Source organism: Lytechinus pictus, chromosome 5, assembly GCF_037042905.1.
Source record: "Lytechinus pictus isolate F3 Inbred chromosome 5, Lp3.0, whole genome shotgun sequence".
NCBI classification, from domain to species: Eukaryota; Metazoa; Echinodermata; class Echinoidea; order Temnopleuroida; family Toxopneustidae; genus Lytechinus; species Lytechinus pictus.
The window spans coordinates 29,495,599-29,523,001 of record NC_087249.1 but is presented as its reverse complement, the minus strand read 5'-3'; the positions used below and the strand labels follow the sequence as shown (position 1 = coordinate 29,523,001).

The 27,403-nt window shown below is 36.2% G+C and overlaps 1 protein-coding gene across 11 annotated transcripts in view; it reads right to left on the bottom strand.

Annotated features, from left to right (window-relative positions):
• LOC129262143 (chromodomain-helicase-DNA-binding protein 1-like) overlaps positions 1 to 27,403 on the bottom strand; it is a 57,036-nt gene that overhangs the window by 23,171 nt on the left and 6,462 nt on the right. For 7 of the 11 annotated variants that reach the window (XM_064100197.1, XM_064100208.1, XM_064100206.1 and 4 more), the window contains exons 4-27: positions 25,615 to 25,698; positions 24,228 to 24,316; positions 23,717 to 23,829; positions 23,004 to 23,130; positions 22,442 to 22,572; positions 21,428 to 21,653; positions 20,089 to 20,189; positions 16,799 to 16,989; positions 16,285 to 16,409; positions 15,152 to 15,368; positions 14,530 to 14,622; positions 14,124 to 14,314; positions 12,429 to 12,617; positions 11,708 to 11,858; positions 11,185 to 11,337; positions 10,441 to 10,512; positions 9,574 to 9,723; positions 8,964 to 9,112; positions 8,157 to 8,256; positions 6,506 to 6,598; positions 5,864 to 6,025; positions 3,343 to 3,530; positions 1,664 to 1,705; positions 863 to 1,005 (exon numbers count right to left, since the gene is read on the bottom strand). In XM_064100197.1, coding sequence (XP_063956267.1) covers positions 863 to 1,005; positions 1,664 to 1,705; positions 3,343 to 3,530; positions 5,864 to 6,025; positions 6,506 to 6,598; positions 8,157 to 8,256; positions 8,964 to 9,112; positions 9,574 to 9,723; positions 10,441 to 10,512; positions 11,185 to 11,337; positions 11,708 to 11,858; positions 12,429 to 12,617; positions 14,124 to 14,314; positions 14,530 to 14,622; positions 15,152 to 15,368; positions 16,285 to 16,409; positions 16,799 to 16,989; positions 20,089 to 20,189; positions 21,428 to 21,653; positions 22,442 to 22,572; positions 23,004 to 23,130; positions 23,717 to 23,829; positions 24,228 to 24,316; positions 25,615 to 25,698 — 3,280 coding nt within the window. The remainder of the gene's footprint in view (positions 1 to 862; positions 1,006 to 1,663; positions 1,706 to 3,342; positions 3,531 to 5,863; positions 6,026 to 6,505; positions 6,599 to 8,156; positions 8,257 to 8,963; positions 9,113 to 9,573; positions 9,724 to 10,440; positions 10,513 to 11,184; positions 11,338 to 11,707; positions 11,859 to 12,428; positions 12,618 to 14,123; positions 14,315 to 14,529; positions 14,623 to 15,151; positions 15,369 to 16,284; positions 16,410 to 16,798; positions 16,990 to 20,088; positions 20,190 to 21,427; positions 21,654 to 22,441; positions 22,573 to 23,003; positions 23,131 to 23,716; positions 23,830 to 24,227; positions 24,317 to 25,614; positions 25,699 to 27,403) is intronic. The other 4 variants (XM_064100202.1, XM_064100203.1, XM_064100204.1 and 1 more) reach the window with 1 other exon arrangement.

The following is a 27,403-nucleotide window of genomic DNA, read 5'->3' as shown; positions in this document are numbered from 1 at the left end:
CCCTCCTGTACACCCTTATACATCCTCCCCCTCCTGTACACACCCTTATACATCCTCCCCCTCCTGTACACCCTTATACATCCTCCCGTACACCCTTATACATTCTCTTGTACACCCTTATACATCCCCCTCCCGTACACCCTTATACATCCCTCCTCCCGTACACCCTCATACATTCTCCCGTACACCCTTATACATCCCCCCTCCTATACACCCTTATACATCCCCCTCCCGTACACCCTTATACATCCCCCCTCCCGTACACCCTCATACATTCTCCCGTACACCCTTATACATCCCCCCTCCTGTACACCCTTATACATCCTCCCCCTCCTGTACACCCTTATACATCCTCCCGTACACCCTTATACATTCTCTTGTACACCCTTATACATCCCCCCTCCTGTACACCCTCATACATTCTCCCGTACACCCTTATACATCCCCCCTCCCGTACACCCTTATACATCCTCCTGTACACCCATATACATCCTCCCATACACCCTTATACATCCCCCCTCCTGTACACCCTTATACATCCTCCTGTACACCCTTATACATTCTCCCGTACACCCTCATACATTCTCCCGTACACCCTTATACATGCTCCCCCTCCTGTACACCCTTATACATCCTCCCCCATCCCAATACTCCCTTCCCCTCCTCTTGATTGCACTGGCCTTCAAAATATGGACACTGCATGGTTTGAGAGACTCCAAACACAATGGATAGCATACATATATTAAACATTTCATAATGAAAGTGCTAAACAATAGGGCTCCCATATGAACTTTGACTATGTCGAGTAAATGCATAATGTATTAAGAGATTCATGACATACTGGACCGAGTAATATGCTTACCATCAAAATCATTGTCAGCCTTGAGCCTTTCATTGTACTCTTCTACTGCCTTGACACAGCTGTCATGTAGTAAGGTACCTAACCTCTTCAGATCTGCTTGGGACTTCTCTTGAAGTTCTGCATCTCCTGCTATTGCCTCTAACCTGGAAGGAGAAAGATTAATAGTATTGTTTGGAAACAAGTCATTTCCTGGATATATATACGGGCAATTCGAGCATAACAGACATGACATTCAAACAGTTTCAAAGCATCACATTTCTTTTTTTGGGTTAAATTTACAGTATTCAAAAACTGTTTTGGTGAGTTTATCAGAAACATCAACATTCAGTTGCACAAACAATAGCTCTCATTGAACAGTTATAGAAAATGCACTTGTACTGAGCATAACGGGCATTTGACATGTCGTGTTTGTCAAGCCATCATGTTCTACATTCGAAAAAGAAATATTAATCCTGTTTGATTCAGAATCCTCTTTCCCATAAAATCAACTCGACTTTGCAAGGGAAATATATGCCAAAGACATTATACCATCACCCCTGAATGTATTTTTCATTTATTACAGTTTCCCATAAGAACATAAAGTCATGTTTTCAAATGGACTTTGAACAAGGCAAAAAAACAGAAAGAACCTACCAAAATTACATTGATATTCTATTTTTATAGCAAATCTTAGAAGTCCACTTGTCAAGAAAAAAATGTATTGAATTCCATAGACATTTGGAAAAGAATGATTATGCCTAAATAGATTCAAACTATTCTGAAGAAAATATGGCATTATTACACTGTTACTGGGTAACAAACCTTGTAAGTGGTGCTCCAAATTTCTTGTAACTCTTGACAAATCTGTAAAGAAATGGCATAACATGAAATGATCATTTTTATTGTGAAAAGAATAAATTTGCATATGCACATGAACACTGCACATTACTTTGAAATAAAAACTGATATTTTTTCCCAAGTAGTCATGAATAAAATCTTTTGTATAGAAAAGAGGGGTATACATGTCGTTGTCTTGAAAATAGAGGAGGGAGTGTCACACAAGCATCATTTACATGTGAATTAATAAAAAATATAGAAAGGCAATTGAAAGAGTAAATCGGAAAGATGAATGCCAACGAAGAGGAACTTGATTGTATTACAATTATGTCCTATTGACTGCAATTCATTGTGAAAAATATTCCCTCAATAATTGAAACCATATCTTCTGATCTCATAATTCCTGCAGGGTAGTATATCTAAGGTCTACACATACGTCTCTTGGACTTCTAGCTGGCACATCAATACATTATAAGATGATGTTATCCATATGCACATTACTACCGGATCTACATCCACTTTACCTCATTTCTATTTTGGTGTCATCCCACGTGGTCTAATCCTAGTTAACCTACAACCATGTTATCTATCTCCAGTTAGGATAAACTCATTTCTTCTCATACTAAGTCTAAAACCACTTAGTCTACATGATAAGATAAACTATTTACGAACCAAATTCTTATTTGTCAAGGTGTGAAAATACAAGATGAAGTGGAAATAGACCATCTGGGCATTAAATGACAACTAGACCAAGCGAGTATGTCTATTAACCCTAATTCTCCCAGGGGGGGGGGGGCCATAATGGCCCCCCCTCGACAATTTTCGCGATATATCTGCTGCGCAAAATTTTTTGACCTCGCCGCTCACTGACTTTTTACTTTCGAGTTTCGCGCAAATTTTGAGACCAAATTTGTGATGCGGTTACGACATTACACAACATTATGTAAGTGCATGTCAGACCCCAAATTGCTCATAAACATGATTTCATGTACAAATCCAATGCAGATTGTGTATTAGCCAAAATTCATAAATGTATCATTATTTCTACTTTTACTGATTAAACATAATTAATTTTGCCTTGTTTGTGATCAGAAATAAATCTGGAACGATTTCCATCGAAAAAACAATAAAAAACAAAAAGTAAAAAAAACAAAAAAATACATAAATTAAAAAAACAATAAAATACATAAGAAATCGGTCTTGGTACCAGAATTTTTTTCATTCACAATTATTAGGAATGCTATAAATAATATTTTCACAAAAAAATAGCATTCTAGGAGATTTATTTAGTGAATCAGAGCAAAAAGTATGATTTCATGAATAAATTAGCATAATTAATTCATATAAAATAAAAATATATGAATTCAGTGAAATTTACCAATGCAACTGCGTAGATTACGTCATTCTCTACCATCATGCAAATTTTCATTGTGATCGCGCAATTTGCAGCTGAGATCTTAAGGAGGGGGGCCATAATGCCCCCCCCCCCCCCCCGGGAATGACAAGAATCAAAATACCCCGGGAGATTTAGGGTTAAACTGAGGATGGAAGGGGAGACAAAGTGGCTATTGGACAAAAATGATAGCAGACCAAGTAGGTATGGCCATGATGGTCTTAGACAACCTTAGAATTAAACTTTATGCTAGTAGACCATGCTAGCTTACCTTCTGATATCACTATCAGAGAAACCCATCACAGTATCCCTTGGTACTGTCCTAGGCCTACCCCTCGGTCTCTTAGACTTGCGGTTGTCATTGTCGCTGTCATCTGAATCACTGCTTGCACTGGACACCATATCCCGCTTCCGCTTTCTACTGAAAGACGCTTCGGAATCACTGTCATGATACGTCATCTGAAACACAAATGTAAGAAGTGATTGATATATCCATTGCCTGATGACTGTACAACAGGGAAAAAATTAATTTTTTTTTTTCGGGGGCTCCATTTTAATTTTTTTGTCAAATTTCGGGGGCTCCATTTTTACCTTTTGGGGGCTCCTTTTTGCATTTCGGGGGCTCTTTTTGAATGCTACTTTTTGTATTTTGAGGATTACCTGTTCACTTATTAATTATTACTTTTTGTTTAATATTGTATGATTTTTTAAGTTATTTTTTTCATGCTTAGAATCTTGGGTGTGTGTGTGTGGGTGGGTGTGTGTGTGTGTGGGTGTGACTGTGAGTTGGACTTGGATATAAATGAATTCAATATGTAATTTCTTCTCAGTCTATTCCCTGTACTCGGCCATATACAGTGTACATGTAATAAAGGCCCACATTATCACATACCCTAACTTTTCGTGAAGTTCTTTGAAAACGCAGATCTCCATGAAAATTGCATTTCTCTATGAGGGAGTCTAAATTTGGTGAGAATGTATTCATTAAGAACTTAAATATACATGACAATGAAGAAATCATCAAACTTTATTGGCAGTTTTGAATAATATACCCGAAATGTAAACTCTGTCTGAAACAGAAAATCACCATCATTGAGGCCTTTACTGAGCGAATTGTCCCCCAGAGCTCTGGCAGAGAGACAGAGCTCAGACTGCCTAGCTAATACAAGCGCCAATGCGTGCGCCTGCCGCCGGCCTTGTAAAATAGATGGAGCTTTGTTTGATGATTTATTGTCTGATATCTACCACATCCCCGAGAAAAATAAAACAATTGATTTTTAAGTTAAAATTAATAAATAAGGTAAGTTATTTTGGATGTTAATAGGCCGTTTTGAAAAGCAAAGCCGAATGACAACTCACCAATGATAGGTTACTAGACTCGAATTATTTTATCACAGAATTGTGATAACTGTAGGGGAAACATGTGCATTAGAAATTGCACATGGTGGTAGTCATAATGGACCCCTATACATGCAACTGTTTCCCGACCGTCGCGTTCATTTTTTTTTTCCATACCTGGTACCATGTGTGTGAAAATACATGGTACAGAAAAAAAGACGCAACTTCGGAATTTGAAACTGCGCTCCTCGCTATTTTCAAGGCTTATTCATGATTTTGAGTGTGGATTTTGGATGATTTTTAAATGGTAAGTGGAGTTCGAGCATATGGCGCTAGTGGGTCGTTGAGTTGTTATCACTCGGCAATAATTTCGGGGGCGACATTCAGATTTTATGTCGCCCCCGAAAGCATGATTTTGGGTGATTTCGAGGGCGACTTTAGGCATTTCCGGGGCGAATTCGCCCGCCGCCCCCGTGTATTTTTTTCACTGTTGTACAATAGTGCTTTTCTGAACTTTTTGTGAGATGCGAACTTTTGTTTCAAAGATGGGACAAACACATTATGAAAATATTCAGATTAAATAGGACCTTTCGAGGACAACTCACTCCCTCATAAGAAATACAAGAAACCCCATCTCTTGCTATGAACATCTCCCCCTACAAATTCGCAATGCTAACTGTGTTAATACATTCAAAGTTATGCTTAAAACTCATCTTTTTAAATCTTAAATTGATAATTTCATATGTTTATTGGCCCATTTGATGGTATTTCTTTATTCATGATCTGGTGAGAAAGTTGTAAATTGTAATATGAGTTTTGATACATTTTGTCGTGCAAAGTACTTCTATTTCTATTTCCTTTATACTTCATTTTCCCTTCTCTTAACCGCTTAGAGGCAATTTTGCGATTTTGCGGTATATAAAATTTTTATTATTATTATAGTGACAATACTATAGATTCATAGAATATATTTTTTCATGTCAGCCTGATAACGATTCATCCCCATACCAATTTGTTCTAACCACTTTCAGATAGCCCAAGGGTGTCTGACTGTAATGGTTGCTGATACAAATCATAATACAGCTCTCATTCACTGATTTCATGCCAGGCACAAAGATTTCTTGATTGCAACCAGGACCATGCAGTACAAAAAGTGATACTATCCCTTTGGTGTAGTGTCCATGAACGATAAGAAACTGAAAACTTACATTTTTTCAAAAGTTTTCAATAAATAAGTCACATTTATTGCAATGCCCTTTCTAGAGATAATAGGCTTTTCTTACTATCCTTTGGCTATTACTTGACCATATCGGTGTTTCTCATCTTGTCAACTGTTGCTTCCTGTTTTACTGGTTATGTATTGTAATGTGCAGTTGAGTATATCCATATCGAATTGCACAATATAAATTTAGAAGTATTATTATTAGTAGCAATAGACATGAACCGAGACTTACCCTATTGACTTGTTTTCTTATTCTAGGCGGTAAGTAGAGTGCCATTTCTTCTTTCTGTTTCTCCTCTTCTTCCATCTTACTCCTCTCTGATGCAGGGATGATGTCTTCCCAGTCCTTACCCTGGTCCTCTTCATTTTCCTCTGTTGGAGCGAAGTTCGCCACCTGGGAAAAGTAAACAAGGAAATATTATGAAGAATATCCTTAATGAGTTGATAATTTCATTCCATGAAACAAGAAGCACTTTCTACATTTTACTACATTTTCACTTCACTTCATAATTTTGGATCATTCAGGGGAGTGTTTCATCAACATTTTCATCCGACAAGTTGTCAGATCTGACATCTTTCTCTGATGTTGATTGGCTGAGAGGTACTGTTACTACGGTAACTGTCGGATAAAGTGGGACTTGTCGGATAAAACGTCCGACAAGTCCTTTCATGAAACGCTCCCCAGGAAGACCCTGCACATAGGGAGCAGGATGCACATATTTTTTTCTCCAAAATTACCCAAAGCCTTTACATATTGTGTGCTCTATAAAGATGACAAACAAATCCTTTATTTTTATCACTTGTAAAAAATGTATCATTTCTTCCACTAGTGTTTTAGAACAACTTTACTGATATCTCCACAATATATTCTCACCTTGAACTGGGAGAGAAGTTCTTCTCCTGCTCCACCAGGCTCTTCTTGTTCTCTTGTCTCTGCTCTCTCCAGGATTGCATCAATATCCATCTCCTGTACAGAAGGAACAATAGAAAACAGAAGAAGTTACCATCACGAGGCTCACTGAAGTTCAGTGAAGGAGGGGACTATAGGCTCTTTAGATATTTTTTTCAGATTCTGCTTTCCATTTTTTCAGCCTTCGTGCCAATATTCAATTTTCAATAAACACACAAGCTGTTTTTATAAATTCCTCTAGGACAATGGTAAATGAGAAATAAGTTATAATTGCAAGCCATTTTGTAACAAAACAGCACAAAATATGTAAACTATCAATTTCCATCCCAGTTATTAACATATTTTCCCTGTCAATATTGCATCATCTCAATATGAATAATAAACATGGATAAAACTAAAAATTTGACGTGTCCAAAGGACACAGATGCCCCCGCTTAACACGATCAGAAATTAAACTTAATATCGTGCAGAAACCAATATAATTTAGACCATATTTAATGAGCTGTGACCTGCGGACTCCGAATTCGAACTTAGCCTGTATTTTGGTGTCATCTACCTACACACCAATTTTTTTTTAAATCCACTAAATATTTTTTGAGTTATTGCGTGGAAACCAACTCGCATATTTAATGAGCTGTGACCTTGACCTGCGGACTCTGAATTCGAACTTAGCTTGCATTTTGGTGTCATCTACCTACACACTAAAAATGTTAAAATTCCATTAAATATTTTTCGAGTTATTGCGCGAAAACCAACTCGCATATTTAATGAGCTGTGACCTTTGACCTGCGGACTCCGAATTCGAACTTAGCCTGTATTTTGGTGTCATCTACCTACACACCAAAAAAAAATTAAAATCCATTTAACGTTTTTCGAGTTATTGCGCGGAAACCAACTCGCATATTTAATGAGCTGTGACCTTTGACCTGCGGACTACGAATTCGAACTTAGCCTGTATTTTGGTGTCATCTACCTACACACCAAAAATTTTTAAAATCCATTAAATGTTTTTTTAGTTATTGCGCGGAATCCAAGTGGGGGGACGGACGGACAGGGGCAACGCTTAATGCCCCCTCCGGACTTCGTCTGCGGGGCCATAACAAAACGACTAGGAGTTTGGATTACAATTATTCGAAGATGGTCCACAGAATTTGTATCAAAGTAAAGATTTCACAACACTGCACTCTACCAAAGCCCAGTGGAATCAAGATACATCCTTGCAATTTTTGTTCCATTAGAACTGCCAAATCTGACCCAGAGCAGAGCTATCTGGCCCGTGTCTAATTGAATTGAATAGAACCAGGAATTGATATGATGCATGCTTTCATTTAGTATTAGGGGATGTATTTAAGGTCAACTATTTCTGCACAGGCCCTGATATGCAGCCAAAGATCAAACAAGACAACAATCTGTATGATAAAATAACAATCTGTCAAAGGAAAAGGACAAATTAATAACAAAAAGGAACTGTATTTATATAAAATTAATGCTTCTATGAACTACAATACCTATCAAATCTCTTGCAAATATTAATATTTGGAAATCAAATACACAATGAAGATTATGAGTACGAAGATAAGATACGAGAGTGAAAAGGGATGAAGGCAGATCTCACCGGTAATTCTGATTCCTCTCCGTCTGGTTCCTTGAAGAGTTCTTCAGCCCTGAACTTGAGGATTGCTGTCAGTTCTTCCTTCGAGAATGGAGCATCTCTACTGATCGAGTTCAAGAAAATATATCAAAGTTACTCCCAATAGTTAACAGGAAAATATCTGAATGCCACATCCATTTACCAGATGGAATCACCAAGAGGTTTGTTATACAGACAGACAGATATTTTCATTTAGTGGTAAGTACATCATAAATGCTAACTTGTTGTCGGATGTCCTAGTCTTTCCAATGAATAAGATACATTATAGAGAGTTAGGCAATACTTCAGAATAGTGTCAGAGAAGTGTTTTCTTTTTTTTATGTTCTACAAGTAATAAACCATAAATTGTACGATCATATCAGGCATGAATTATCCATATTTTAGATCTGCAGATAGACATCAACCATGCTGAAGCCACAGGATCATCAACACATATGTCATGAGCACTATAATAGAACACAAAACATTAGCATCATCGTCACTACTGCTGCCATGATCACTGCCTCCACCTGCATTGCTACTTTCAATAACAAATTAAATTTTCCTTTCTTATAATCTTATAGTCAAATCCGCTTTTTTTAGTAACCATCAGTCCACAAGGATCACTGGTCCGCATTTTCTGCTTCCCTTCAATATGTTGTTTCGTGAAGCTTGCAATGAAAGGAACCCGTCTATAAAGACCACCAGCATATGAAGGCCAATGTCAATGTGCATCTATTTGTCAAGTGGTATCTATACGCAGGTTTCAATGTAGTATGAAAAAGAAAATACCTTGCTTGAGAAGATGATTTTGATAAGACCGTCCTGCCAGTCGTGTCCATCCTCTGTATAACCAAGTGATCTAACACCATCTTTCTCTTGGCCCTCTCTATGATCTCTTCTTCAACCGTATCCTTTGTTACTAATCTGTAGATGTTTACCTACAAGGATGAGGTGAGAAAGATTCAGATATTATCAAGGGGCGTGTTCAAGCGATTTTCTTGTAACTAGAATCGCAATAGCGCAACAACACTTAGTGCACAAATTTTCATAGCGCTTAATACAATGATTCTCAGCACTGCATATTATTATTTTATCATTGGCTTTAGCACGACTACTCTGATCATGTTCAAGCACTCAGGCGATTAAGGAATTCCTTCCAATTGCCCATTTTACTAAACCCGGGTAGAGAGCGGCAAATGTAAATAAACAGAGACTGGTCTCTTTTCAAACAGCTACAAAATGCTTTGGCCAATCAAACACTTGGTAAAAAATCAGCTCAAATTACAATGTTGTGTGAGTTCGTATGCACACAGACTGAAATCTCTTTTTATAACTGACATGCATATGGAAGTATGTTGATACATAAAAGGGGCAGTGGGGTCAAGGGTTTATTGCTGACCTGTCTCCTCTGTCCTATTCTATGTGCCCTGGCCATGGCTTGGATGTCGTTTTGTGGATTCCAGTCAGAGTCAAAGATGATGACAGTGTCTGCAGAAGCAAGGTTCAAGCCAAGACCTCCCGCTCTCGTTGATAATAAGAAACAGAAATCCTGGATGAATGAAAAGATACAAATTGTGTTACTAAGTCATCTTTTCTCGATAACCATAGCAGTTTTAAGGCCAATATATAAGCTAATAGTGTAAAATTGATTAAAGGCCTCAACAAGAAAATCTAACTTATCTGCCAAAAGTTTCAGATATGGTTCATCAATAGACCACACACACATACAAAAAACACACAAGATAATAAGATACCAAGTCATTATGCATTTTATTTAACAGACTTTTAGAAAGAAAATTGACAAATCATTTTCAGATCAGATTATTTAGTTGCATCCCTCAAAATGTACATTCCGAATTAAATGAAATCACCTTCCATGATGAGTATATGTTGCTTAAACAGAGAAAACAATCAGTTGTGGCACTTTTATAATTCACTTTTGTTCCAAACCAGTCCCTGATCAACAATGCACTCTGTGGGGTTTCATGAAAGTTGTCAGCACTAACTTAAATGTCATCTCTGACAATTTAGTGACATTGTCAATAAATATCCTGGTTTTAACACAAACCATAACCCACTGCAGGGGCCATGGAAAGGTTTTGAAAGTAAGGGGAGGCTGACCACGCAAAAAAAAAATCTGATGGACATTTCTACGTTTATTTATACCTTAAAAAAAATATATATAAAAACACATACATAATACTTTATGTGTGCAAAGGCATACAAGGAATAGTTTTCCATAACTACATGAGAAACATTGAGTTACCTGTGAACCTTCTGCATTAAAGTGATCCAGAGCTTGCTTTCTGATCTCGCCTCTTATTGATCCATCCAATCTCTGTAAAGAAAAAAAAATCACATAATTCGAGAAAAATCCATTTCAAATTTAGCACTTTGTAACAGAGTTTAAGGGCAACAATAGAATTGCTTTCCATTTCAGGAATGACTATGTACACATTGTGTCAATTGAGACAACATGGTCAAAACTTAGTAGATAAAGAGGCATCTTCAACGTTTGTGCACAATGGATTTCCAGCATTCCCCAATTGTTTTGTCTTTGATGAAATGTTAGGATTAGCAAGAAGACTTGAGAGATTCCTGATAGAAAAATGCAGCTCTAGCTTTTGGTAACGTGCCTTATGGGGAATTGCAAGTATCTTGCCTTCAATTCCAAATAAGGCTAATGTCCCATCTCCAAGGGCAAGTCCTTTAATTAAAATGTAAATTTGTAGTTGATTTGAGTTTAATTTCCACTCAATTTTCTTCCAATTCCCAATTACGCTTTATTTTGGGATTTGCGCTATATTCGCAATTGAATGAAAGTTTATTGCAATGTTCCATTAGACAAACTGACAATGAGCCCAAGGGGATATCAGTCAAGGGATGTTAAGATCAAGCAGCCATTAAAATATGAATTGACTGTAGACCAAATAAAATCATCCATGGGAGTGTAAGGTTTCATAAGATCTTGACCAAGCGGATGGCTACAAACCCAAGAGATAGGACCTACCTGATGTTGGAAGTGTCTGTACTGAAGGTATTCTGAAAGGATGTCCAGCATACGGACCATCTGAGAGAAGATTAGCACTCGATGACCCCTCTCCTGCAGTCTGGTCAGAAGCTTGTCTAACAACACCAACTTACCACTGCCTCGGATTATGTACTGTATAGACAGAGAGGAAAGAGTGTGTTTGATCAGGAATGAGAAAAACTTATTTCAGAAATTTGAAATTAGATTAGCCCTCTTGTCTAAACAATTCTGTTTTCAAAATGAAAATAACTGCTGGTAAATTTCTAATTATACAGCCATTATTATATCTCAGAGTAATGTGTACCTTTAGGTCAAATTCTGATTTATCTAATGGGTGTCTGATGAGTAGCTAGCAAATTGCAACACTCCTTTAATTCCATCATGATAATGATGCTGATATTAACATCATTACCATCATCATAAACATCATTGTTATTGATAAAATGCAATAGTTTTAATATTTATATATATAAAAAGTACATTTCAAAATAAAAAAATTTACCTTGAGGTCTGGGTCTGAATCATCTTCTGGAGGTCTGATGAGTAACGAGTGATTGCAACATTTCTTCAGTTCCATCATGATATTGATGAAGGAGCTGGTATTCCCCTTCAAACCCTTACTAAGAGCTTTGAAGTTCCGTGTCAAGATGAACCTACAGAGATAGAATTCCATTAGGAGAAAGACTGGATAATCATAAATGACAAACAAATGACTAGAATATGTGGCTAGCAAAATATGATTCTTAATTACATTCAATTGTTTTGCAACCAAAGGCCAATACTACAGAAATCCATCACTACAGTCAATCACTTCATATTCAACCAATCAAAATGTGCATAGTTTATGAGGTTTTGGTTGTGTGTAAATACAACTCTATTTACAACAGGCAACATGTAATGTTGAATTTTGCAAAACGTCCTCAGTGGAATTCGTTCACCAATTTCTTCACAACAGCACCTGTATGAAATATTGCCATGACAGTCTAGACACTGTCACAAACACTGTGCTTTTGTTAATTCAAGTCCAGTCTGCAATAACCTATTTTCATTTTCCTTCTTCCAGGACAACTTGGCATTTCTCTATCACATATCCCTTTCTTTTCTTAAAAATATTAGGAAAAATACAAATACAAACAAGTTTTCCATAGACTCTAGCCAGTATATATGTGTGCACAGTATCCAATGTGTTGATGCAAGCACATCAAATACAAAGGTTGACTTACTTGTAGTACTGTTTTTGTAAAGAGCTCATCTCAACTCTCAAGATCCTCTCTACCTTGGCAGGGAGGGATTTCTCCACATCTTTCTTGACTCTCCTCAGCAAGAACGGCTCCAGCTCCTGGTGAAGGCTGGCATAGCCATTCTTATCTGCTTGGGAGAACTCCTCCTCGAAGGTCTCCCAGTTTGGAAAGCTGTACAGAATCATAAATAGAATTGTTGTAGTACAACCAATGCATTCACACAATAGTGAAGATAAGTTCAATAGGTTTTAAAGAGATTATACGTTAAAACTGCCAGATGTCAACAAATAAGAATAGGTAGAAATAGAATTCAATGAGAAGACTCTACCATATCTTTGGGAGAACTCTTCCTCAGATGGTTCCCAGTTTGGGAAGCTGTACAGAAATTTAATTACAAAATATTCTATTAACCAACAATTTATGCAAGTGCTGAGACTAGGATGGATTGGAAAATGAATTAAAATTTATCATTACTTATCATTCTATTTATCATTCTATTATTCATAAATCTTAAAGGTCAAGTCCACCCCAGGAAAATGCTGACTTGAATAAATAGAGAAAAATCAAACTAGCAAAATGCTGAAAATTTCATCAAAATCGGAGGTAAAATAAGAAAGTTATGACATTTTAAAGTTTCGCTTATTTTTCACAAAATGTTGATATGCACAACTAGGTGAGTCAGTCGATGATGTCCATCACTCACTATTTCTTTTGTTTTTTATTGTTTGAATTATACAATATTTCATTTTTTATAGATTTGACAATAAGGACCAACTTGACTGAACCATATAGTATTAAACCATGCTAATTCCACATGTTCAGGGAAGAATTAATTGTTGTATCACTTGACAATGAGGAGAAAATTAAAATATTTCATATACTAAAATACAAAAGAAATAGTGAGTGGATGACGTCATCAGTCTCCTCATTTGCATACTGACCAGGATGTGCATATAACTGTTTTGTGAAATTAAGCAAGCCTTTAAAATGTCATACCTTTCTTATTTTACATCCGATTTTGATGAAATTTTCAGTGTTATGCTTGTTGGATTTTTCTCTTTTTATTCAAATCAAGTTTTTGTTAGGGTGGACTTGTCCTTTAAGAGAATTTATGCAATAAATAATATGAATATTTCTAGGATTCACATCTACACTGTCTTTTAAAAAAATTATTCTAAAATTGTTTTAATTTTTTTTTTATTTAGCAAATATCAATGCTTAAGATATACATACAATCTTGGCAAGTTTGTTTCCCTGTCATCTTTTCCCTCATTTTCAACACCTGCTTCTCAACATATTTATTTCTTCCAATAAAGGCATTTCATTCTAAACTAGCAATGATGATTTTACTTATATAGAGGTAGCCCCCCACCCCCTATAAAAATTGTTTCTTTAGCTGTGTAGTCTTAAACACCTGCATATACAGATTAACCTTCATAAACTTTTCCATCAAAAAGTAATGCTAAAAATCTGTGACAGGTTCTCTCTCAGCCAACCTAATGACACCATTTCACAAGCAGCTTGTAATTTGCTTTTGACAATGAGTTTTTAGGAAACGGAGTCAATATTTGAAAATAGCTTCATGTCATAAAATGAATGAACCAGGAAATTGGCATGATTCAACTGGGAGGAATTTTATTGTCATTGACATGGTAAATATTGTAGAGTTTCTCTCACCTGTCTGGCATGATGAAATGGAGCAAGGACCAGAGTTCCTTGAGTGAGTTCTGTAGAGGTGTCCCTGTGATGAGAAGTCTGTGGTTGGTCTCAAACTCTTTGAGTGACTTGTAGAGCAGAGAATCATCATTCTTCAGCCTGTGAGCTTCGTCAACAACCAACACAGCCCAAGGCACTGCTCCAAGGAATGCCTGAAAACAATTGAAGGAATCCATTTTATCATTTCAATACTAGGCTTGAGGAATACTGTTTGAATATTTGCATTATTGAAATGCCTCATTTCCAATAGGAATTTAAAACCTTTTTTTCAAATTCAAATATTTTAATATTAATTACAAAGTGAATAGCAATATGGGTAAACAAATATAATAAACATATATTGTATAGGAGAATGCAGCATACTTACTTTGTCTTTCAGTAGAATTTCATAAGTTGTAAGGATTGCATTGAGCTTGAGCTTGTTCTTGTTTCCATTCACACACCACTCATATTCTCGAATCTACAACAAAGAGTGAAAAACGTATTTGTTCACTTGAGGGTGAACAGCAACTACAAAAACTTGATAGGAAACAAATTAATCTTATATTTCAACAGTTCCAAACTTTGACAAATATTTCACCTCAAACTGACGCAAGTCCTGCATCGCTATATCATCTAAGATTATAGAAGGAAAAAGATAAAGGTATCTTCAAGAACATTTCGACAACTACTCTTGTTTTTAAAGCATCACTACAGAGGAAAAGCCATACAAAGCACTCTCAGCAATTGTATAACTCATCTATACATTTAAACGAGAGATTTCAGGTTTCATGTTTTTCAAGTACATTTCTTTCAAATTTAATTTCAAAGCATGTTTCAGGCCAAATGAAATTAAGCTCAGGCAAATATGCAAGCCTCATTTGGCTTCCATGAAACCTTTAATTTAACGGCATACAAGCTTCAGGAAATAAGCACATGTGCCGAATATCATCGACCAATGGTAAACCTGTTTCATGAAGCAAGTAGAGGGGGCAAACATTAGAACTTACAATATTTCTGCTGTTGATGTCTCCAATGTAGACCACAACATTCATTTTACTATCCCACGCTTCAAACTCCCTCTGCCAGGACGTCATGGTGGAAAGCGGGACGACAATCAGGAATGGACCATAGAGTTGTTGGGCATTGAAGAGGTATGAAAGGAATGAGATGACTTGGATGGTCTTTCCTAATCCCATCTCATCGGCAAGAATCACGCTATTTCTCCTACAAAGTGGACAAATCAAGGGTGAGAAACAACAATTGCAGCAAGTATCACACTAATACAGTTCTATCATGGATAGAGAGTGATACAGGTAATCCTCTTATCGAAAGCATGATTCTCCCGTTTCAAGGTATGAAATTGGCCTTGATAAATCAATATCCAGTCCTCAGTTGACTTGAACTATCACTAAGAATATTTCTTTTTTAAAGCAAAAATCTGTGCAATTCATGACTAAACTACAATGTATAAATAATTTATTGGTTGGATTGCTTAACTAAGCTTACAGACTGTTTCACCCTAAGGCTCATCAGCGACTACAATGTATATAAAGCTTCAATGTATATAAAAAGAGTTTGAAATCTTGCAAAAATAACATTCACTTGGACATTCATTGAATTAGTAAAGATATTGGGGGAGATTGTGATGTACAAGACTATAATGACTTTAGATGGCTGCATCAGTACATTCTCACATCAGCAAATATCAGAATTACGTCCCTTGAGAATGATTTAATCATCAAATGCAGCGCCATGTCATAGAATTCACATCTAAATTGTTCATATGAAAATCTTCCATTTGACTTTTGACTAAAGATTCATATTACATTGGCAGTGAATAATTACAGTAGAGTTAATCTGTTCACTCCTGAATTCTGTATTTCCCATACGGATTATACAGGGACCATACGGTTCCAGTAGGCAATGGGTTAATAAACTAAATATAGAACTTATCCACGCAAATGCACACTCTCATAATCACCCAAAACCTTAAATTTATCAGAAGCTTAAATTTCCTTCTCTAAATTTGAAGTGATGAATTTGATATTATGTAATTCTAATTTCCCCTGACAGAAAAATAGCCTAGATGCCAAGCATTTGGTACATCATCATTATCGGTTGATAAATGATTTCTACTTACTTGCACCATGAGTGTGCAAGCCAGTTGAGACCATCTAACTGGTAGTCCCTCAGCTCAAGTTCCTCTGTGCCTATGTATGAAGGCTGCTTCTTGAGAGCAACAAACCGAGGTCGACTTTTTAGCACCTGTGAAAGAGGTGTGATAGGAACCATAAACCGGATGTAGAAAAATGATAAATTGAGGTAAAAAGATATAAATCAGCAAAATCTAACAAAAGAAACAAAGAAAAAAAATTGTTCGGAACAGGGCAACAACATTTAAATAATTTATATCATATATCAATCAGGGTATCATAATTACTTGATACTTGTTAACTTCAAGAGAATTTTGATTATGAACACATAAAAAAAAAGACATTCAACGATTTCGAGATATTAATGGTGTCACATTGCTCTGTGAATCTTTAGTATACAAATTTATTCTACTTGATATGAATTTATTCTACTTTAACAATGCAAGGACAGACATGTATTCTTTCTCTCAAAACTGTGAATATGCAGGATAAACCACTCACCTTGGCACTCTTGGCAGGTATCTTCTGTGACTTGCTGCGTATTGTGTAGTCGTCTATGCAATCCTGAAAGTCTCTTGAGATGAGTTCTCCATCCTCCCATGTACAGTCGGCATAGGGTAAACCCTGCCATTTTACAAAGTAGTCTGGATAACCTGACTGGTAGTCACCAGGTTGTTTCTGGTTTGTGTGAGCTGAAAAACAAAATTTATTCCTTTTAGATTCCTACTAAACGCAGGCTTGAATTCACAAATGTGCGTTTATCTGCACAAATATGGGCTACACAGATGTTATGGTTTAAAAGTGCACTTGAATTATACACTGTACTTCATAGAAATCGGGCAAGCAAAATTCTCATATAGAAATTATATTTTAGAAAGATTCCCCATATTTCTCCATCAAAAATATAGCAAAGAAAGAGACAACAAAAAAGAGCCATATCATTAATTTCTTCTTTCAAAAAAGTTTAAAGTCATGATTCGAATTGCAAAATTTGCACCATTTTCTGCTATAAACACACAGCTCAGACACGTACACACACACACACACACACACAGAATCAATGGCAGTCTAGCATACCTAGCTCCTAGTCCACGCAGCCCATGCATGCAGGTAAGTTTCTACGGTGCTGCACGAACGAAGTTTGCTCTGGAAGAAATCTCCCACAGAACTGTCAAAATTCACATTTCTTACCAATGAAAACTCTTGTAATGTCCATATTTCCTAAAAATTGGGGTAGCTCTGTCATTTGTTAGCAGTAAAAGGAGAAATTTTCACTTCTGTTATGCTTCATAAAGATCGGGTTTCGAATGATCGTCTGTATCACTCACACTGAAATACATTGTTTGACAGTCCCACATATATGCATTTGTGTGTATGTTGATAAACGTGGTTTCTTTCGTAACTATTTTTTTTTAGCCAAGGAAATTGATAAATTTTCTTCTTTATTTATGACTGGATAGTTTGAGCTTTCTTCCTCTGTGTTTTCTATCTTTCTGCCTATCTTTCCTTCTTTGGAATCTCTCTTTATTTCTTTCCTTCTTTCGTTCATTTTTCTGTTACTATAGCTGACGGTCTTTCTTTTTGTCTTTCTTTTCTTTCTTCCTTCCATCCAACCTTTGTTTACCTTTTTCTTTAATCCTTTCTTTTTCCCCTTTCATTATTTCTTACTGTCTTCCTTCCGTACATCCATTCTTTACCTTTTCTTCCTTTCTTTTTTTTCTTCATCCCTTTCATTCTTTCTTTCCTTCCTTCCTTACTTTTTGTCTTTCGTTCTTTCCTTCTCCTTCCTTTCTTTCTGATTTTCTTTATTTCTGTCTTTCGTTCTTTTGATCTTTTTTTTTTTTCCATCCATCCTTTTTTTTCTTCCTTATTTTTTCTTTCTGCCTTCCTTCATTTCTTTCTTTCTTTCGTTCCATCTTTCTTTCTTTTTTTCCCTTCCTTCCATCTATCCTTTTACCTTTTCTTTCTTCCTTCTTTCCTTTCTCTCGCTTTTCTTTCTTTCCCTTTCTCTTCCTTCCATCCATCCTTTACCTTTTCTTTTTCTTTCTTTCCTTTTACCTTTTTCTTTCTGTTTCTTTCTTTACTTGTTCCATTCTTTCCTTTCTTTCTCTTCCCCTCGTTTTTTTTTTCTCTCTATTTTTTTTCTTTCTTCTTCTTTCCCTTCTTTCTTTCTTCTTTTCTTTCTTTCTTGCTTTCTTTCCATCTTTCTCTTCCCCTTAGCCATTCTCTCTCTCTTTCTTTCTTTATTTCTTTTTTATCTTCCTTCCTTTATTTCTTCCTCCTTTCTGTCTTTCTTCTAATTTTTTTTCTTTCATTCTCTCCCCCTCTCTTAATTTCTTTTTTTTTCTCTGGTTATTTTCAGTTATTTCCCCTCTTTTTATCGTGTGTCCTAGTCCCCTCTAAAATTTATGGAAATATATGAGATTAGGAAATTAAAGAGCATATTGACCATATATTTTGTCATGATGTACAAGATAAAAATCATTAAAAAAAGAAATACAACTACAAGGTACATCAGTTGAGAAATATATTAATAAAGCCGTCAATGGTATGGTATGTAAAGCCGTAAGCCTATAACTTGTTTTGAAGCAATAAAACTTTGTTTTGAAGGATTTTTTCGGGCAAGTGAAATCTATATTCTGGCAAGTATTTTCCAACTATTTGAAAATTTACTTGCCTGACTGGGCAAGTGCTTCAAAAAAGTTATGTAGCACCCTGCATATTTCATCAAGCTTTTATGCTATGAAAAATTGCATAATCCATTCAGAGATAATTACATTCTATTCTCAACAAGTGGAGCGCCTCTGGCAGTCACACCTGCATTACGCGATTTGACATAGCAGCAGTGCTGACTTTGAAAATGACTATGAAATAATTATTCCAAAAAAAACACCATTCATATAATATGCTACTATGTTCATTGACCCTTAATGACATTTGACCTTGATCAAGTGACCTACGATTTGTGCAAGATGAGCAATGATACATTTCATCAACTATATGCATAAACTTTAAAGTTATGATGGCAATTCAACAATTACCTAAAACATGGTCAAAGTTCATCGAACTTAAATGACCTTCGACCTTGATCATGTGACCTGAAACTCGCACAGGATGTTCAGTGATACTTGATAACACTTATGTCCAAGTTTTATGAACTAGATCCATAAGCTTTAAAAGTTTTGATGGAAATTCAACAAATACCCCCAACATGCCCAAAGTTCATTGACCCTAAATGACCTTTGACCTTGGTTATGTGACCTGAAACTCAGACAGGATGTTCAGTAATACTTGATTACCCTTATGTCTAAGTTTCATGAACTAGATCCATATACTTTCTAAGTTATGATGTCATTTAAAAAACTTAACCTTAGGTTAAGATTTTATGTTGACGACACCGTCGGAAAAACGGCACCTATAGTCTCGCTCTGCTATGCAGGTGAGATAAAAATTATTATAATAATAAATCAGATCCATTATTGTCATTTCTTTCTTATATATTCTTTTTCCATAAATATCTTTATAATTCAAATCAATAACAATAATTACCCCATCATGCACATCATTTTCATTTTATACTGTTATTGCCAATAAAAGAGTTTATTTAGCAATTGTTTTTTTTCTTCATCAACTTCTTTGAAAGAAATAATCATCCACAGATCCATCTACAGAAAAAGATATTCACCATAATGATTAAATAATAAAACTACATTTGTCTCCACAGAATATTACTTTCCCCAGAATATTACTTTCCCCAAGAATTCAACAATTTAATAAGAATAAGTACTCACCTATGACTCTCTCGACTTTCTGGCATTGTTCAAAGAGTTGCATGGTCATTTCATATTGACATTCAAAGTATTCTATGTCTTCTGGAGTTGCAATACGTTTCCTATAATAACAAATGCATTATAAACAATGTCTCTATCATTGCAAGTATAAAACCTATTAACTTCTATTAGAAATCAAGTGGACATACACAGGCCTAGCTGACAGGTGCAATTAACTCAGGGAAAACGCCTGATTTATTTTGAATTTCTAACCGTCATCCACGCACGTGGAGAAAGAGTTCATGTTTTCATGAAAAATCCACTTGCTTATATTTTCGCCGTATGTAAACAAAATTTCCTCATATTTTCAGGACTTATCCAAAATGATATCATTCTATCCTGAAATTTGTTAATCAAACAATCGAACAATGTTAATTTCTCGCTTACTTTCATTTTCGTTGTCTCCAAATAGTACCCTCAAACTTTTTCCAGACATATCTATAACCGCATTGCATATTCATGAGATTCCCTGTGCATATTCATGTGATATGTACGGATTTGTATGCCAAGTTTTCGCTGTGCCGAAGACTTATTTCTTGAGAAATCACTGTATGAAAATGGGGTTCTGACATAAAATAACAAGCAGTTTATGATACCAGCAAACCCAAGTCATCACGAGGCGGGCCCTATAACACAGTAACACAAAACATTATAATTGATTGTACTGCTAATCATACACAATAACCGTTGCAATGAGCTATGGCATTCAATCCCTGCAATCAATCACTAGCCTCTCTGTTACGGTACGTCAGGGTCCAAGTGTTTACATGCATTTGAATCATACTTTCTGAGTTGAATGACAGTACAAGGTAAGCATAGAAATTTCCCTTTTTCTCTATTCCATCTGTCTTTTACTTTATCGACATTCGATGATCAGTAATGAAATGAAGCTTACAAAAAGCTACAATTCACTAGTCAACTTGCTTTTACCTGCGCTGCAAAACCAAATTCTCGTCAATTTGTCTGATACATGAACAGGGATTTTGCACCCTCTGGCATGGCGGGCAACAAAAAAGTGAGTATATGGGACTGAAGTTGGGTGATGATCTAATCATTTTCAGTGGGCTGGCTTGGCGTGAAAACAAATTTCTTGGGTTAAAAAATCGCAAGGAGTTGGATAATTTCCAGACATATCCGTACCCCATGTTTACAAGAACTGATTTTTCACACATCGTTACCTTAATAGTTATTTTCTGACATATCTCAGTTTCGTTCATGCTGAAGACCTGAAAATGTGAAAGTTAAGCGAATTTTCCGACTACTTATTTTAATTCTTTTAGGAGAGTTCTGCGACACTTACCACTGCTCAATCTCTTCTTCTCTTTGAATAAAGTTCTCCAACTTCTTCATCCCTCTGACCTTCTGTTGCCTCAGCCCAGCTTCAGACTCCCAGGTATTGTGAATGTGGGCCCATGACTTCCATTTGATCAGGTAATGCTTCTCTGTCTCCTCATTGTCAACGTCAATGTCGGCATTAGGATCACCATCGGTTTCCACAGCATACACTGTGGTTATGCCTCCAGTTTCTAGATGAATGGCACATCAGGATATTATCGAGTTTATACACACAATCCATACTCAAGTGGATTTTGGCAGATACCCGCAGCTCCGAGAGGAACTTTCAAATTTGCTTCTGTATCAACAGAGCTTTTATATAAGCAGGTTCTTTCTATCCGCCACCTTTCAAGGAAGAGTGCGCAGATATGTAGGAACCTATCGAATCAGCCAGCATTTGGATTATCTATTATATAAACACAAAATATGAGGCTGTTCTCACTACGTTCCTAAAACTAGTTTAGTGGAAACTAGTTTAACGCGTAGTGAGAACGGTCGAATCGGTCTTGGAAGCGATCTTCCAAACCAGTTTGGAAAACCACCTCGCGATGTAGTTTTCAAGATCGCTTTGCCTCGTTAAACTGGTTTTAGCGTGAGGACACAACCGTTCTTCGGGAAGCGATCTTCGCACATTTTGAGCGCGCTACTCCACACGACAGGTGTAGAATGCCTATGCTGCGGTTTCGAATTTCGCGCGAAACGTGTCACCCCACTGAGAGCGTTTCCATAGCAACAAGAGCGCTTTACGTGAAGTGATTTTGAAAACCCCTTTCGTGTGGGAAGTGGGAACGCTTGCAAAGCGATCTTCCAAAGTGGTTTCCTGAATCGGTTTCCAGTAAACTAGTTTTAGAAAGCGTAATGAGAACGGCCTCTATATTTCACCCTCATTCTGGCTGATTCGAGATCCAACCCATATGGTATTAAATGCATGAAGGATGAACAATTAGAGAGAAAGCGAGATGAAATTTTGAATACTCACTTCCTACTCTGCCAATACGTTGACACAGCACTCTTTCAATCATCTCACTGTTGTCATCGACTGGTTCTTGACCAGGCCCTGCTTCAATGATCTCATCTGAATCTGTGGCTTGGTCACTGTCCTCTTTATAGCTGTTTATATCAGAGAAACAAAAATGAATGAACAATTAGCCCTGCCATGGTAAGAGGACGAAAGTGACTGATGAAGTATTAAAGTGGTATTGCCATTCATCATATTTATTGTGCCCCCCCAAAAAAAAAAAAAAAAAAAAAAAAATTACTGCATTCTCCACAGAGAAATATTATGCAAGACATTATTGCATTGCATCAACATCAAAAAGAGGGACAATTTTGATCTTTCACAGGGACACATTGTTGAGGCTCAGAATGGCTTGAAATGTCTTTTTCACCATTAGCTTTTATTGTTTGTTCTTCTGAAATATTTGTTCAGCAAGTAAGTATTTGGGTAGAAATTGTAAAAGCTGATTCTTTCCTACTTGAAAGTAAATAAACATGAACGATATTTCAATTCCATTAAAAAGGTGACGTTAGATTTTTTTTACCTCACACCAGCAGCTGCTTTGCGCCTTGATGCTGCCCTCTTGATATCCTCACTGTCCGAATCATCATCGCTTGACAGGCTTTTATGCTTGTGTTTGACAGGTTTCTTTGATGTTGAATTTTGTCTTCCTGTGAAAATAGCAAAGATGTATATTATGCTTAGACACAGAATCATAACAAATAATTATTGATAAACATGTGAAACACACACAGACTAATACCAACTAATATTTGTTACCCCTCTGTGGATTTCAATCAAGCTTCAATAAATCGTATAATCTATAGATTATAGAATGTACAAGCCAAATTTATAGCAGGCACAATTTTTTTAACCACTGAGGGATATTGGGCATGGTCAGAAATTGTTCTATTCATTTATTTTGTTAATAGAAATGGTATTTTTCAAAAGCAAAATTCATAATGGTATTGTATAATGTACACAATGGAAATTCACTTAGACATTATGTAAACCATCTTAAAGGGCAAGTCACCCCAACAAAAAGTTGATTTGAATAAAAAGAGAAAAATCCAACAAGCATAACACTGAAAATTTCATCAAAATCGGATGTAAAATAAGAAAGTTATGACTTTTTAAAGTTTTGCTTAATTTCACAAAACAGCTATAGGCACATCCTGATCCTTTGGTGCTATGATTGTGTTACATGAAATCCAAGCTACAATATTCCTGTTAACATGATAACTTATTTTCACTCACCCTTTTTCTTTATCGGCCTTTTCTTTCTCATTGTGCCAGTCTTCTTGTTTGCAGGTTGGAAGTCAGATTCTTCACTTTCCTCCTCAGAATCATTATCGGAAGTATCACTTAACCTGAAGCCATGCCAATAAAATATACACAATTATAGTTCCTTATATTATAATTATATACATAATTATAGTTCCTTGAATAAAGACCATCTCTCCAATATTATTCAAAATTACTTTTTGGGAACTTGGGGCTATATACATACCTAGGAATAAATTTCTGAAAGGCAGAAAGAACTTAAACCATGAATCTATTACAATATATTATCAACTTCATGTCTATTGATAAAAAAATGAAATGCACATCATGACATCCCCCCGTCCCAATCTATTTTATTACCAGAAAATCAAGCAAGGTGTCGATTTAACATTGACTTCACTCAGTCACTGTTTAACCTGTCATCATCATTTATGACAAAATTGTCCTCCTTACTCGGTAACATTTGCCATACTCTATTACTGACCTCTTACTGGGTCTTCCTCTTCCTCGGCTAGAGGTGCTTGCACTTCTTCGTCGCTTAAATGGTTTGTCTTCTTCTTCATCTGATGCTTGCTGGAATTAAAAGAAAAAACCCATAAGGAATTCTATATTGGGATAGACATGTATTGTGGATAGAAATCTTAACAAGATATCTTAAAGCTTATACAGTGATGCCAGTGAAGGAAGTATGACTATGTTGCAACCTGTAGAGAAGACTAGAGGGATTGTGGGCTAGTACAATGAACTGGCAGGCCAAAGCAAAAAAAAAGAAGTTAAAGACGTGCGCATGGGATTGGTCCACATGTTCAGAATTGAAACGTTTTCAATCTGGCATGTCATGCCTTGAACACAGGTTTTTCACTGTGTTATACTACATTGGTTCGAACTAGTGCTGTTATTGGTAAGAAAATTATCTGTCAATATATCGCTAAAAATATCTAAACGATATCGACAACCATCAACAAAAGAACAGACAATTCCATTTATTACATAGAAAATCAATAAGCATTGTACTGATTAGCGATGTCACAATACTCTCGCTGGTTAAAATTTGTATCTGCCACTGTACCAACAAAGCTTTAAAATCTGTGTTCATCGAATCTAAAGGAGTACATAACATATTGTAAAAAACATAGCATGAATACATCCTCACCTTTCATGTTATTAGCATTATTTCAGGGTTAGATGAAATTTTATTGATGATTTGGGAAATTTTTAGACATCATTCTGAGCAGTCGACGACTTTCGCCTATCCGCCATTTTGCAATTTGTGCTGTTACATGTACATCTTCGAATGTAGAGGGCAGCAACACACGGCTGTGTTGCTCCTACGTTATTTGGTACTTGTTTTGGTCGCTAAATTGAGCTTGCGCTTTTGAATGTTTTCGATACCATCGAGTGAGGGAGTCGAGGGCAGTCACGATGTTTGGATTGTCATGATTGTAGCGAAGTGAGATCATGTTTTGTGGCCAGTAAGTATTCGTATTCTGTTGAGATTGTGGAGTGATTTTTGTTGCTGTTCTGAAAAACACATTTTCCCTGATTTTCCGTTTGAAAAGACACTTTCTGTTTCAAAAGGCCGTTTCCGCGAATCCCGTCCGTGGAAAATCACTGTCCCTACATAATAGCAGGTATTATCGACAACGAGAGAAAGGTTATCAATAATCGCTAAGTGGCAAAAACAAGCGATTATGGACAGGACTAGCGATAAAGAGGTTATCGATAATAGCACTAGTTCGAACCTCAAGAAATATTCACTGCTACAAAAAAAATATTACCATGACATGTAATTTATCAATATCGCAGAGCCAAATGGTATAAAATATGTATAAAGACGTATTCCATGTCCAAGAAATTTTGAGCATACACACCTTGATAACTTGAAATCTGTCCACTTCTTTCCGTGACCTTGCCGATCGTCGAACACCATAGATATCTGGATACTCCTCCCACATCTGAAACATAGGTAAATACAATGTATGCATGTTTAAATCTTCATGACTAAAATCATACTGTTGATTCATCGTAGTGAAATTACAAGAAAGTTTGAAATGTAAAGTTAGCTCCTTCTCATGGATATTCTTATAGTTTTATTTGGTTCCTTACTTTGATACATCATAAAATACTATGATTTTGATATCATAAGGATATTGTCTATGCTTTATGATGATTGTATCTTTGGGATGCAAGAATGAACTATTTAGAAATCAGTCCTAATGTTGAAACAAATTTCTTGTAAAAACAAGTGGAGCACCTCTTGCAGTCTCGCCTGCATTACGCGATTCAATATAGCAGCAGTGTTGACTTTGAAAACGTATATAGAATCATTCACAAAAAATGTAATTCATAATACATGATAATAAAACACTACATGTATTCATAGACCCTAAATGACATTTGACCTTGATCATGTGACCTAAAACTTGTGCAAGTTGACCAGTGATACTTGATTACCGCATGTCCACATTTCATGAACTAAATCCATTTAAACTTTCAAAGTTATGATGGCAATTCAAAAAATACCCCAATATGGCTAAAGTTCATTGACATAAAATGACTTTTGACTTTGGTCATGTGACCTGAAACTGGTGCAGGATTTCTTGTAAAATCAAGTGGAATGCATCTGGCACTCTTGCCTGCATTATTTTGCAATTCAATATACCAGCAGTGCTGACTTTGAAATACAACTACCAGTAACATGAATAATTCTTCACAAAAAACACAATTCCCATGAAAAGTTATCGTGTTTACAAGGACTGCAGAAGGGTAAGATGAAAATATGTCACTGTGACCTTGACCTTAAAATCCATAGGCTTCCTGGGATTCATGCTAGTGTCATACACACCAAATTATATGAGCCTACAGTAGGTTAAGTTAAACTAAAGTTATTGCGTTTACAAGGACTGCAGCAGGGTAAGATAAAAACATGTCAGTGTGACCTTGACCTTTGACCTTTTGACCTTAAAATCCATAGGCTTCCTGCTCGTGTCATACACACCAAATTATATGAGCCTAGGTTAAGTTAAACTAAAGTTATTACGTTTACAAGGACTGCAGCAGGGTAAGATAAAAACATGTCAGTGTGACCTTGACCTTTGACCTTTTGACCTTAAAATCCATAGGCTTCCTGGGATTCATGCTCGTGTCATACACACCAAATTATATGAGCCTAGGTTAAGTTAAACTAAAGTTATTACGTTTACAAGGACTGCAGAAGGGTAAGATGAAAATATGTCACTGTGACCTTGACCTTTGGACCTTAAAATCAATAGACTTCCTGGGATACATGCTATTTACATACACACCAAATTATATGAGCCTACATGTAGGTAAAGTTAAACTGAAGTGATCGCGTTTACAAGGACTGCAGAAAGGTAAGATGAAAATATGTCACTGTGACTTTGACCTTTGAACTTTTGACCTCAAAATATGAGCCTAGATTAAGTTAAACTGAAGTTATCGCATTTACAAGGACTGCACAAGAGTAAGATGAAAATATGTCACTGTGACCTTGACCTTTGGACCTCAAAATCAATAGGCTTCTTGGAATATACGCTGGTATCATCATGGACCTATTACGAATGGACATTCAACGAATCCCCTCCTTTGACACAGAGACCGTCGCCGCTAATCCTTTTATAAACAGAGCGCTGGCAGCTG